The sequence below is a fragment of the Penicillium hispanicum genome, assembly GCF_028827665.1.
Source record: "Penicillium hispanicum strain IBT 35686 chromosome Unknown utg000004l_segment0_segment0, whole genome shotgun sequence".
Classification (NCBI taxonomy): domain Eukaryota; kingdom Fungi; phylum Ascomycota; class Eurotiomycetes; order Eurotiales; family Aspergillaceae; genus Penicillium; species Penicillium hispanicum.
In genome coordinates this window covers 2,700,649-2,714,786 of record NW_026623196.1, presented here as the reverse complement: position 1 = coordinate 2,714,786, position 14,138 = coordinate 2,700,649, and the positions used below count along the sequence as shown (strand labels likewise).

Here is a 14,138-nt window from a genome sequence, read left to right as displayed (position 1 = left end):
GAGTCATTGAGAGCTTGGGAGTAAAGGAGATTGTGGAGCAATGAAATGCAAGTCCTTACCATGACTCTTGCGAGGAAGCTTACTTCCCTCGGTGTTTTGAGATCTCATGCGAGAAAAGGCATTACCAGGCTGAGGGCAAGGACTTGTAGCTGCAAGACTGAGCCCCAAGCCAGAAGTGCTCGCAAGGGTTGGAATAAGGGAAGGAATGGGTGTATCTGCCCGACCAGACTCCCGGCGTGAGATATCGCGACCTGGGTGCACATCATGACCCCGTGGCGCGTCGCCCGGCTTGTTGTCAGTGTGATTGTCCATCAGTGCCTGGTCAAGGAAAGCCCAGATACAGAGAGAGGTAGACAGAGACGATATGTGAAAAATAGACAGGAAATAACGCGTTCGACGCAGGATAGACCCTGGGTGTAAAGATAAAAAGTAAGGTGCGGTGGTGAAAATGGAGGAAATATGCAGTTTTACTTTGAGAGACAAGGAGATTCTGCTTCCTGCTCACTAGCGTCTGTTGACGGAAGTTGCCGTCAATCATTCACTATTTTCTTGCAAATATACTGTCTATTATTTGAATTACCTGCCTGACAGCCCGACGACTCTCCACGATTCAACCTTGGAGCTATCCATGGATGGAAGCATGTCATGCGTTGCCAGAATAGTTCTTAACATCATGTCCTTCTTCTTCAACTACAGAGACCCCGAGAGGTAGCCCCTCCATTTACCCATATATCAATACACAGAGACCATTAGCTAGGAACTGGGGAATTTTTTGTTCGGGCAGAGGCCGGCGCAACCAATACTGAAACTTGCCATGTGGGCAAGCCTTGGCAACCAACTCTATTCCAACTACATTCGCAGACCAGACAAGGTAAACCCATTCGATCTTAGTCAATAGAGACTGGTATACTGGTATGGAGAAAAATGAATTTACTCATTTGGGATATCTGGTGGGCGTGTTTGGTGAGCATGAGCAAAACTGCAGATCAGGAGCTTCTCGTATAGACGTATATTGTTGGCAGCGCTGGATGCTGGTATTCAGGCAACCTTCCAGAAGTAGTTACCCAAGGGAGCCATATGGACAATCCAACTTTGGAAATATGTTGTCTGGCTTTGTTGGCTTCCCAGACGACCATTCTAGTGAATTCGATACTAGAGCCTGGCCAAATGCGGTAACCCTAGCTGCCCGCAAATGACTGGCCTTCAAAGTGAATGTAGACTACCAACAAGCATCCAACCCATAAAGCAAAGAAATCTTCCCCTGGACCCGGGCTTGTTTCCTTCCACTTTTCTTTCCTCCCATCGCTTCCAAGGTATTTGCCTGGCATCTGTCAATCTGAATCCAACTGTTCGACCCCATCGTCGTGGTATGTAAGATGGCTCCCAAGCAAATTATCAAGGTCAGTTCTTCTGTGCGATTTCGCCTCCTTCGTGATATTCCATCGCAATTATTTTCCCCCTTATTTTTTACAATGTTATCTTTCCTAACATTGCACAGCGTGTGTATCCAAGTGGTATTTTCCCGTTCGTTATGGATGGCCTCCACGGCAAGCTGGACATGAAAAAGTTCAGGTGAGAACGACGAAATCGGATTTTTCTTTCCTGGAGTCACGCCGGAATTTCAATTGATCTTTCTCCTCTCATACGCTCTCCGTGTATGGTGCACGTCGCCTAAGCGTTGTTGCCTCCGTCACATTCCCGTCACCTTCTGATCCCCCTGCTCGCTTCCATCTTGTTACCCACCTCCGCCCACTGTGATATCTCGCGTCTTTCCACAGTGATTCGTCATCTCGAGCTCACATAACCACTCTCTTAGCAAGCACATGGCCGATAGGCGCAAGATGGCCTCCGCTAATGCCGCAAACAAAGACCCTGCGAAGGGCAAAGACACTTCGACTGATGCGACTGGGAAGAGTCGACAGTCTGAACAATCCCAGGTCCCAAAGGACACTTCCAAGAAATCTGTTGGCAATATCAAAGGTCCTGCTACTGGTGCCAAGCACAGAGGCCCTGCCGCACAGATCCAGAAATCTTCCAAGAAGCCCAAGCTCTCGGAGGAAAAGGTGGTCGACAGTTCATCTGATATCTCCTCTGTTCCTACGGACCTCGACAATGACGAAAGCCCAAAGGGCAATCAGACAAAGCAGGCCGTCGGTGCAAAGAACCCAACCCAGGTTGCAAGAACGTCCGTCGCCAAGGGTAGCAAGAAGAGAGCTGCGACTAGCTCGCCCACAGATGAGCCCGTGAAAGGTATCGCCCGAGTCAAGAAAACAAAGAGCGCTGCCACCACGGAAACTCCTACCTCGGGAAGAAAGCGCAAGATCTCCGAGACACCTACAGATACTACGGCCAAGAAGCCGCGCAAAGCCCCCGCTCGCACTCCTCGCACTCCTCGCAGTGGTCCCACCAAGGCTGAATCTTCGCCTGCTTCTGATTCATCTGGATCCTGGAGAGGCGAGCTAAATCGGTCCATTGTCAACGAGGTCTATCCACAACTGCAGCACTACGAGACCGAGATTGAACAGACTGCAACCATGATCAAACAGGCCGATAGCCTTGATAAAGATCTGCAGACTCCTGAAGCCCTGATGATTCTGAAGAAGCTCAAGGAGCGAGATGAACTCATTTCTCAAATCAACGAGAAGAAGGAGAAGCTCTCGCAGGGCATCTACAAAGAGCCAGCACAAATTCAGAAGCCGTTACTGAATGCCTACCGCACTGAGCTGGGAGATGAGCCTCGTCTACCCATCGTTGAAGATAGATTCACCGCGGAGAACATTGCCACCCCAGACCTTCTAATCGCCACTGAAAACATCGCCGAGAATCTTCCTGAGAACGAGAAGCATCGTGCCTCGGTTAAGGCTGCAGGAGCAGAGCGTCCTTCGACCCTGGAGCGCCCATCGCCTGAGATTGAACACCCGGTCACTCCCCAGGAACCCGATATGTGCCAAGTTCCCACACTGGAATGTCTGCCCTCTGAAATACATCCGCTCCCCCTAGCCACAGACACAGAGACAGACAACGCTCCTGGCTTGAAGCCTTCGCTCATTGAGGATACTCACATTGGTATCCACCAGGATGAACTCAGCGCCGACCACCTTCCCAGCCCAGCCCACCTGTACTTCGAGGGTGAAAAGCTGACCGCTTTGGAAGACCAAGATATCATGGATCATGTACCCACTCCGGGGCGCCCCTATTCCGATGACGAAGAGGAGGAACCCCTCAGTCCGACCAAGGGCATGGACACTGTCTAAGACTCGACGCTCTCAATTCTGAACCGAAGCACTGGTCTATCATGCCGCCATTTTTCGAGCTCGCATAGTCTCACAGACCCAGTCTTTGACTGTTTTTCTCAACGCAATTCTTGCAGCTTTCTACTTCAATACCCTGACAGTTCAGCACAGTCTGCTGCGTTCATCACTGCATTGCGAACATACGGCGGCAATGCATTGCAATTTTTCAATCTTTCTTTATGGGTTGCTAGCCAAGAATTCAGATACCCACTTGTTTTCTCGGTTTCTTTTGCTTTTCTTCTTCGCTGCCTACCAATTTGTTCCCCTGTATCTGGTTATCTCTTTGTCTTTGACAGTGGTGGATTTTACTGGACCAAGCAACAGTCCCCTGTCCCACGATTTAACCAGGTCTTGACTTTCGTCCTTTTCATCTAGGTAGCTCGCAACAAAATTAACAGTGTGTCAATCTTATGTGCCTTGTCTAGAGTAGTACTCAGTGTAATAAATTCTCAAATCCAAAGTCACGATGAAATGCCTCAGTAGCGTTCTCCCAGTTCCATTCGACATTTCGAGCCTACACTCAATACACAACCAACTTTCCCAAAGTGCTGCTATTGCATCAGCCAAGCGACACGCGCACAGATATGGCCCACTCTTTTCCAGGTCTTGTTGAACGGCATGAGACTCGAGCAGTAAGCTCCTGTTTGGACTGTTTCTATCCTCTGGTACTAACTTTGCGCGCACGGATGAAGCTGACAATGACACATTATGCCAGGGATGTTATTTCTTTCGTTTACAGAATGAGATGACGCATGATAGCACCGGATCTCGGTCAATGCCAAACAATGCAGAGTCAGAGTTGGTGTGGATCGATGTCGCCAACGACTCGCTCATTAGTGTCGAGGTAGATAGCGCTCTGCATGAGCATTCAGCTTCAGCTTCGGCGCGACGAATCCGAGTTGCGCGGCCTTGGTGATTCGCCTCGTGATATTGTCCTGGTGAAGCAAGCTCGACAATGTGAAGAACAGGTATCCTGGGGGAATTTATGATCTGATCGAGGCGCAACCCTAAACTTGAAGAAAATACGACGAGAGCTGGGCTATTATGACGCGCATACGATTGACGTTCGATATTATTTTATGCTTGCCACATTTTTCGTACCATGTGGATCTTAGAGCTACCTGCGGCACCTAGCGTATGTCACTGCAATGCGAACCCGGCGACCTGCAAGGAGGTGCACGGATCTAGATACATAAGTTGGAAAAGAGCGACCGACAGGCACTCGTCGGAGTGCGATGTAGGGAAGGATTTGGCGAGACGATTCTTACCGAGTAGTGATCACCGTGGTTCGCGATAATGGATTGGAGATTCGAAATCATAGCGCTGCGCTGAGGGCGTGCAGGAATCTTGCAAGGCCGTTGCTGTTGGGGCCATTCGGCACGGACTCCGTGGTGGCCCGGGTCCAGGATGGCTGCTAGGGACAACATCAACATCGCAACACGCGATAAAAGTGCGGACTCCATTTCGATTTCAATTCGGTCACGCTCTCCACCGGCGTATCAATGCGAAACCAAGCCAAGAGATCAGATGGCTGCGATGAGAGAAATGGAGATGGAAACAGCGCATATCATGCCATGCGCGCGACCCCGAATGGTGCCATGGTTGCTATGCATCCATGGCTCGCTGGCGGGCCCTAACCGCGGTCTTGGAAACGGTGCAAAGCTTGCGGATTGTTTTGGTCCTGGTGTATAAAAAAGCCATTCAGTAAACAATCACCCTGGAGGTGCTATGCCCGACATCCATCAAGCAGGGTGCCCATAACTCACACTTTTCGGGGCTGCCGCCCTCTGCGCAGTTGATCATCTCGTCATCCCCAATGAGTCAAGCAGTTGACAGGTGGAGAGGCGCATTGCTGGGGCGTCTCACCCCATTGGGCCAAGGTTATCAGTCGATGGGTCTCTGCACCGCTAGCGCGCCCAATTTTTTTTTCTTCTCGGAGCTGTTGTTGTCCCTGCCCAAGCATACCCGACCCGTGCGACCACCTGGCGATAGAAAGCAGACCGGCGCACAAGGCGGCCGTCGTCGTACGAAGCGCAGAGGTTGTAGTGATTGTAGCCTTCGCTCGTCGCCCTGGTCTCTCGTGTAATTCCCGTCCAACCAAAGGCTAATCGCAACGGGGGACCTCGGCGACAGCTTCACCGCACATTGCAGGTGGGGATCGTCAAGACCAAAAGGACGAGGTATCATTGGGCGTGAATTGTCGACGCTGGCTAGTTTTCGCCTAGCACGAGCTGGTCACTGTGCCAACTGAGCGTGGGGCCCGGAGGAAGCTCTTGTGATTGATGTGGTGCTAGTGAGTGGTGGTGGTGTTGTCGGTGGTGGTTGTACATGGTTGAGTTGGGCATCCGAGTTTTTTTTTATGCGTCCTGATTGCCCCCTCCTCTGTTCTTTCTTCCCTCCATCTCTAATATCCAATCTCCAGTCTTCACCCCCCCCCCCCCCCCCCCATCCATCTACCCTGCTCTGCGAGCTTGGTGGTGTCTGTACAGCTAGTTGCGTTGCTCCTGCGTTAGTCTGCTTTTGCTGGTCAAATTGCGAATCCCGCTTTGTCTCTTTCCTCCGACCCTTCACGACCGTTACGACTTAACGACCCACGACCATGGCGACTGCTGCAATCCACAACGGTGAGTGGACCTCTCGCAGATGTTTCTGTTGATTCCAAAGCTACGGGGGCTCACTATTTTGTCAGTTTCGGACGACACGTTGCCCAAAGACCCTGTGTCTGTTGAGTCGATCCATTCCACGACCACCCCGATCGCGGTGGATGAGAAGGCTACCACCAATGGAGAAACCTCCGAACAACCTGAAGTGATCGAGTCGACAAAGAGCGACGAGAAGCCAGCCGTCGAAGCTGAGCCTGTGGCTGCCGAGCCCGATACCGAGATTACCAAGTCAACTTCAACACCCGCGGAGGATAAACTTGAGGAAGCGCCCGCTGCAGAGGTTGAGACCGAGACACCTAGCGAAGAGCCCGTCACAAACGCCGCGGAAGAGACCGCATCCAAAAACGAGGAGAAGGAACCTACGGAGACGTTGGAAAAAGAGGATGTGCAAACAGAACAGGCCACTGATTCCACGACTGCGGCAGAGGAGCATACACAGTCAGCTGAGCCTCCTGCTGCACATCAATCGGAGTCGACTGAGCCGGCAGTGCAGAGTGAAGGACCCAAGGAATCCCAGCCCGCGGCCGAGGTGGAACCAGAAACCCAACAGACTACCACCGGGCAAACCGAAGCTGAGCAGTCTGCAGTGGAGACGGTTTCTGGAGAGGAGCCTGAAAAGCCGGCAGCAGAGTCAGTTCCTGAGCAGGAGGATGAGAAGACTACTGCCGAGGATAAGCCAGCCAAGGAGACCACCCCAGAGGAATCCAAGTCCGATGATGTTGCCAAGAAGGATGACGTCACTGAGGAAGCTTCCACGGAGCAGTCTACTACCCAGACTGATGCCGCGCCCCCGGCCGTTCAGGAACCAGCTGCCGAGCCTACTGCGGAAGAGCCAGAGCCCTCTGAGCCCGTGAAGGAGTCCACCACCGAGGAAGTTCCCCAGGAGCAAGCCGTATCAGACCAGAATGAGGCTAGCCCGGAGACTGCCGAGACTCCCACACAGGATACCACGACAGAAGCTACTCCTGAGGAATCCAAGCCGGAGGAGACCACCCAGGAGGTTGCTAAGGAGGAGCCACCTGCCGAGACGACCCATGAAGAGTCAGCCCATGAAGCTCCCGCCGAGCAGTCAAACGCCGAGGAGGCCGCTCCTAAGCCCACAGAGGAGCCTACTGCCGATGTGTCCGAAGCCTCTGGTGAGGAAAAGCCTGCGACTGAGGAGAAGCCCGGCCTCGAGGAGGTAACAGAAGACCCCCGCGATGAGAAAGCTACCGAGCCTGCTGTCGAGGAGACTACTGCTGAAGAACCAGCCCCTCAATCCACCGGAAACTCGACCGTTGAAGCCCCTGCTGATATCAAGACGGAGAAAGAGGAAAAGACCGATGGTTCTGCTAATGTGGCGGCCGAGAAGGACGTGGAAACGGCAGACAAGGCGATCACAAAGGAGGCCGATGTTCAACAGATCACTGTATCTGAGGCCGCCGCTGAAGAGCCTACTACTACTGAACCTGTTGCTGAGTCTGCCACCGAGCCTGTCGGTGAGCCTACCGCTGAGCCTACCGCTGAGCCTACCGCTGAGCCTACCGCTGAGCCTACCGCTGAGCCTACCGCTGAGCCTACCGCTGAGCCTACCGCTGAGCCCGCCGCTGAGCCTGCCGCCGAGCCTTCTACTGAAGGGCCTGCTACTGAGGAACCTATTGCCGAGCCCGCCGCTGAAGAAACTACCGCTGAGCCTATAGCTGGGCCTTCTACTGAAGAGCCTGCTACTGGGGAATCTGTCGCTGAGCCCGCGGCTGAGCCTGCTGCCGCCGAGTCTACTGCCGCCGAGTCTGCTGCTGCCGAGCCCGCTGCTGCCGAGCCTGCTGCCGAAGAGTCTATTACTGAGGAACCCTCTGCTAAGCCTACTGCTGCTGAGACTGCTGCCGAAGAGCCCGCTGCTACCGAGCCCGCTGCCGAAGAGCCCGCTGCCGAAGAGCCTACTGCTGCCGAGCCTACTGCTGCTGAGCCCGCTGCTGCCGAAGAGCCCGCTGCTACCGAACCCGCTGCTACCGAGCCTACTGCTGCTGAGACTGCTGCCGAAGAGCCTACTGCTGCTGAGCCCGCTGCTGCTGAGACTGCTGCCGAAGAGCCTACTGCTGCCGAGCCTACTGCTGCTGAGCCCGCTGCTGCCGAAGAGCCCGCTGCTACCGAGCCCGCTGCTACCGAACCCGCTGCTACCGAGCCTACTGCTGCTGAGACTGCTGCCGAAGAGCCTACTGCTGCTGAGCCCGTTGCTGCTGAGACTGCTGCCGAAGAGCCTACTGCTGCCGAGCCCGCTGCTGCTGAGCCCGCTGCTGCTGAGCCCGCTGCTGCTGAACCCGCTGCTGCTGAGCCCGCTGCTACCGAACCCGCTGCTACCGAGCCTACTGCTGCTGAGACTGCTGCTGAACCCGCTGCTGCTGAACCCGCTGCTACCGAGCCTACTGCTGCTGAGACTGCTGCCGAAGAGCCTACTGCTGCTGAGCCCGCTGCTACCGAACCCGCTGCTACCGAACCCGCTGCTACCGAACCCGCTGCTACCGAGCCTACTGCTGCTGAGACTGCTGCCGAACCCGCTGCTGCTGAACCCGCTGCTGCTGAACCCGCTGCTGAAGAGCCTATTACTGAGGAACCCGCCGCCGAGCCCGCTGCTGCCGAGCCCGCTGCTGCTGAGCCTACTGCTGCTGAGCCTACTGCTACCGAAACTGTTGCAGAGCCTATTTCTGAGCCAGCCGCTGCGGAGCCTTCTAGCGAAGAGCCTGCTGCTGAGGAATCTGCAGCTGAGCCTGTCATTGAGACGGATCCACAAGAAGATATCACAAGCGAGGTCCCGGAGGCAACTACTATCGAAACCGCTCGTACTACTACTGATAATGCTACAAACACCGCCGCTGAGTCCGCTGAGCCTCCAGTTACCGAAGAGTCTAATTCGGATGAACCTGTCAAGATCAGCACAGAAGAGCCCACCGAAGCTTCCAAGACTGAAGATGTAGTCGAGCCGTCTACCAATGCGGGTGTTGCGGAAGAAGTGCCTCAACAACCATCTGTTGAAGTGTCAGATTCACTCCCTCCTAAACCGCCGGTTGAGACTGCTGTCGATGAAACCCCTGCACAGGAATCCACCAAGGAGGTCGTCCCGGAATCCCTTGTTGAGACTCCCGAGGTCGAGCACAAAGAACTTGTCGAGGAGCCTTCAAAGGAGATTTCCCATGAAAACTCTGAAGGGCAGTCTCCTGAGGAGCCAAGCCAGGCGGAAACTATCACCGAGGAGTCGACGAATGAGACTGCTCTCGAACCAGCCAGGGAGAAAGAGCCAGAAACAGAGCCTGTTGCTACTGAGCCTACCATCACTGAGACTCCATCGGTAGGAGAGGAAGCGCCTGTCCACGAGCCTGAAGAATCAGTCACAAAAACGGAACAGACCACGGAGGTAGCCACTGTACCTACTCCTGCTGTTGATTCCGCGCCTGTGAGCGAGGATGCCAAGGCTGTGGACGAGTCCACTGTTGACACAGCTACTATAGAGCAGTCTACTGAGGAGCCGGCCTCTAGTGAGGTGCCCGTTGCTGTGGTTTCCCAGACCGAGGCTGCTGATATTTCGGCTCCTGAAGTGCCACCAGCTGAAGAGCAGGCCCCTGAGCCTGCCAAGGTCGAGGAAAGCACAGACAACCAAACTTCCCAGGAGCAAGAAGTTGATGTACCTGCCGAAGAGACGACTGTGGAGGAGCCAACTCCCGAGCCCAAGGCGGAAGAAACTACCGAAACCGCTATTCATGAGCAGACGCCTGAGGAAGTCACCAACCACGAACAGCCTGAAGCGACCGAGATAGTACCTGAAACCCCCGCTGTCGCTGATGCTGCAGCAGAGCCTGCTGCCGAATCAACCGCCGCTGGAACTCTTGCCCAGGAGACTACAGCCAAGGAACCTGTCTCTGAAGAGACTGGTCCGGAAGGGACCCCATCTGCTGGGGATGAAGCTACTGAATCCACTGTTGCTGAGACCAATGCCCCAGAGCCAGCTCAGCCAGCAGATGTATCGAAGACATCTTCGTCCAGTGAACCTACCGAGGTTGTCCACGAGCCTATCATGAACGAGCCGGCCAGTGTCACTACGGAGGATGTTCCAGCTCTAGCCCCTGTGGTGGAAGAGTCTGCACCCCTCGAGGAGAAGGCCCTTGTTGAAGAGCCTGTCAAGGCAATTGGAGATCAGCCTATTGCTGCGGAAGTCGCTGAGCCCGAGCCCACGCCTGCAGTTGAGTCGTCTGCTCCAGTGGAGGAGACTGAAAGCGCTGCCAAACTAGAGCAATCAGTCCATGTGGAAGAGACAGCTGCTGTGACAGCTGATGAGCCCGCTGTCGAAGAGCCTGCTCCCTCAACTGAACCCTCAAAGCAGGAAGATGCTGATGAGCGGCCCGCTACACCTGCCGTCCAAGAGAGTGCCCCTGACCCTGCCGATGATAAGTCTCCCGAGGAGACTGCTGCCTGTAAGGAGGTCGATGAGGTTCCACAGTCGGAGGCAAGCGAGCAGCCTGTCAAAGAGAGCATCCTGACTCCAGAGATTGTGGGTGCCGGGGCGGCTGCAGCTGTGGCTGGCGTTGCAGCTGTCGGTGTAGCCTCGGCACTGCACACAGAGCCTGCGACGACCGCAGATCAGAAGGATTCCACCTCTGCCGATGTGCAGACGAAGTCTTCCAATAGCAAGGACATTGCTCCATCATCGGAGGCCCAACCCGAGAACTGTAAGCCGACGCCATTCTATCAAATGCAACAAGCTTCCGTCCTGTCCTTCGAAACTGATTCGATCCTTGCAGCACTTGCAGGTGACCGTGAAGCCCTACTCAACAAGCTCAACCAGCCGTCCACCGACCAGTTGACCGCCACCACTGCTGAGCAACCTTCCACAGACAAGCAGGCTCAAGTTGAGCCTGAGGACGAAACCGCCGCAGAGTCCAGCAAGCAGCCCACGGAAGCTCCAGCCGAGCCCAGCGCAGAGAATGCAGCGGTCAACAGCACCAATGAAGATGCTCGTCCCACGAGCCAAAACCGGTCAGTGACTGCTGTTTCTCTGAATAATGCAACGGACAGCTGGCTCAAGGCCTTCTTGCGCACGGTCTTTGTGAACTTCTTTGGTGCTATCTTCTCTCCCTTCCGCCGCCGTGGAAAGGATGCCAAATAAGATCGTGCCAGAGCCTCATCACTTCCTCTCCCCTTGATGCTGCACATAGAAACACATCGGGTACTTTAGAGAGAAATTGGGTGGTTCATCGCCTCTAACTAACGTTGTTTGATCAGGACCCTGTTCTGGATTGCCATTGCTGCGGTACCTCTTCTTGCGATTCTGTGGCGCACTTTTTCCCAGTGATGCCCGTCCTGGTGCATCATTCGGCTCAAGCGGCAACACGAAAAAAACAAAAAGCAACCAAAAAAAAAAGTCGTCAGATTGTTTTCTACACGCTTGATTCCCCTGTATTTGATATCTGCGTCTTATTGTCGATTACAATTTTCCTTGTCTCTCTCAGTTTTGTTGTTTTCCGATCTCGTCTCCTCTCTCAGGCGGAGTTGGTTTGATGCAATATGTTTTTTTATGGGTTCATGATTTTCCTTTGTCGTCTACCACGTTGGTGAGCTTGGCCTGTCTCCTTCGATAGATTGTCTTCGGGATGCGGTCTAGATATCTCCAGGATGTATGTAATGATGACGCTTATGATCTTATCTCAATGACTTTTGGATAATCGCTGTCTTGCAGTATTTCTGCGTAGGTGAGATACCTTTAGGAATGCTGAAGTCAATGATTGCTGAATTAGAATTCAGGAAGCCCACTGGCAGGATGTGACCTGTAGATCCAATGAATGTATGAGAATATTCCCCAAACTGATTGAGGATTCAGACTGGCTTGCCGCGCCCCGGTCTCTTCTATTCGCTGGACTCTCTATGGTCGATAAAAGAAGTTGCTCGATACATGAATTTTTCTTTTGCAAAGGGCGGCCTTGTGAATTATTGTATGCGGCTAGTGCTGCCGTTTCCATTTGGCGCCCAATGGCATAGGCAAAAGGAATAAGCTGTATCCAACAGTCCAACCTGCTCCATCTCCCTCGCCATAGTGGTCAGTTTCTCAAAGAACTTGATTTTATAGATCATATCCCGCTCCCGATGGGTCTCGGTAGCTCTCCCAAGCTTCGATCGGAGGACATCCAGGATCATGTAGGGCTCCCCCAAGGCATTATCCCGGCTGGTATCAAAAGTGATGATGGCCGGAGCGAGATTCCTGGGTAGTGTCTAAGGAGTTCTAATAGTGCAATGCCATGAGAGATCGATGCTGGAAGTTTTCAAAAGGCTCATTGTTACGACCCCGGCCCTCGCAGGGACCGCACACATGGTCTCTATGGTCCTGCGTACCGCACGCACCCATGGTCTATATGGGCCGCCGTACCGCGCAGGGACTTACACCCCTGCGCACACCCAGATAGCACGCCAGCGATTAGTTTACACTCAGAATCGAGTCATTGGTTTCTTCACTCTAATCCTTGTATCATCTCCTCGGACTGCCTCGCAGAGCCAGTCCTAACACTCATGCTCGTAGTAGACAGTAGAGGTTGTGATAGAGCGACCTGACGGCTGTGAGGCAGGGGTAGTAGAGTTGGTTGATATGGGGTGCAGCTTTCGCGATACGTTACCAGGCATAGGATGAGGATCATGGGACATATGGAATAGAATAATGTCAATCTCAACTTCGGACGGGGTCTGGGTGCGAGGAGAGAAAATGGGAGGTCGCAGGGACAATAAAAGGGAAAGCGAAGCATCTTCTAGGCGCCCCTCGCTTGGCGACAAGGAGGGGGAACCGGGATTTGGCTGTAGGGGAGCCATTTTCGGCGTCAATTCCACAGATTCTATTTGTAACATCTCTATCACTGACTCATTGTCTTCCAAGTACCTTTTCAGCGGGCCAGAACAGCCAAACGAGAACGAGACCCAGTTTCAAGAGGGCAGCAGTCCATAGGGCACCAGCAGCTCCCAAAGAACTGTTTGCAATGAAACCACCGCATATAGCCCCGGCGATGAGCAGAATCGGCGCCGCCATTTTCCGATTCCTCTCCCCGTTGATGCTGATACCCTCAAACAGCCCAGGATCCGAGAATAAATCACAGTAGATGCTCGTCAAGACCACGCTGGAGAAGGTATTATACTTCAATGCCCGACTGACGACCGCCTGTCCACAGCTCTGGAACGCGACCAGGGCGATAGGCACAACGACATTCCACGAGATGGAATCAGTGCCGCCTCCAGGAGGACCCCAGGTCACAATACCGGCCGCGGCGATGATGAAGAGCATCTGGAGAATGAAGGAAAGACAGAGGACCCATCTCTTCCTTGGCGAGGTGGAAAAGTGCCGATGGAGGCGGCTAAATGCAAATGAACCAATGCAGAACGCCAGGATGGAAATGCCCGATTTTTTCCAGCGGCCGGTCCCAGCGGTGAAACCGAGACCCAGGTAGACCGTGTTCCCTACCCATATGTGTCAGTTTATCGAAGAAACTCACGCCCATTGGATGTGACGAGACGGACCTGTTTGCATGGACACGAAGGCGCCCCAGGTGGAGATGGAAGCGCTATCGAGCATCCCAGTAATGATGTAAGAGAGTAGCAAGACGATATCGGCGTGGTCGCGAGTCACGTCGGCCTTAAGGTGAGCCCTCAGCGATGAGCTCCGATCTTGCTTCACGCCAAGCAAAGGCGAAGCTTCTTCTTGGCCCGGGGTAATGCGGGGATGGTGGGCCACGTCCGCGTCAGTGGGAGTCAGCGTTCCATACAGGCCGGGCGCTGGTGGTGCAGAGGGTGCAGGCATGGTGAACTGGCAGCCGGTCAATCAAGCGAGATAAACAGCCCTCGGTGCTATCAGAGTCAGAAAAGAATGCAGATTCAATCATCGGGACCAAACCTTGCTATCTATAGAGCACAGACTGGATCGGCGGGCCATAGACTCATTACGTAGCCGGCTCCCCTTCCCCTCACGCTCGATTGCCTTTTCGAATCAAGTCGAGTTGCAAGTCCACTGAAAGCAAGGACAGACTCCACCGGCGAGGCCCAATTCCGGCGCATCCGGGGGTGAGAATGTGAATGCCTGGTGGCGAAGGTGTGGAGGTTGGAAGTGGTGGACCTATCACTGGCGTGAGAAGGATCAGCCCTACGGCCTGCAGTTGCCGGTCTTCTCCTCTCCAACCCGTCC

At 54.0% G+C, this 14,138-nt stretch overlaps 3 protein-coding genes across 3 annotated transcripts; 2 read left to right on the top strand and 1 right to left on the bottom strand.

Annotated features, from left to right (window-relative positions):
* Positions 1 to 1,823: 1,823 nt before the first annotated feature.
* N7459_004796 (uncharacterized protein) lies at positions 1,824 to 3,254 on the top strand (the record flags this gene model as incomplete). The annotated part of the gene is made up of 1 exon (XM_056943980.1): positions 1,824 to 3,254. One exon carries the CDS (start codon positions 1,824 to 1,826, stop codon positions 3,252 to 3,254), a length of 1,431 nt encoding a protein of 476 aa, XP_056800863.1.
* Positions 3,255 to 5,892: 2,638 nt separating this feature from the next.
* Positions 5,893 to 11,090, top strand: N7459_004795 (PT repeat family protein; the record flags this gene model as incomplete). The annotated part of the gene is made up of 2 exons (XM_056943979.1): positions 5,893 to 5,917; positions 5,983 to 11,090. 2 exons carry the CDS (start codon positions 5,893 to 5,895, stop codon positions 11,088 to 11,090), a joined length of 5,133 nt encoding a protein of 1,710 aa, XP_056800862.1.
* A 1,385-nt stretch (positions 11,091 to 12,475) lies between these two features.
* N7459_004794 (YoaK family protein) lies at positions 12,476 to 13,757 on the bottom strand (the record flags this gene model as incomplete). Its single annotated transcript, XM_056943978.1, has 3 exons — positions 12,476 to 12,763; positions 12,846 to 13,417; positions 13,478 to 13,757. The coding sequence occupies 3 exons, from the start codon at positions 13,755 to 13,757 to the stop codon at positions 12,476 to 12,478; spliced, it is 1,140 nt and encodes a 379-aa protein (XP_056800861.1).
* Between the last annotated feature and the right edge of the window lie 381 nt (positions 13,758 to 14,138).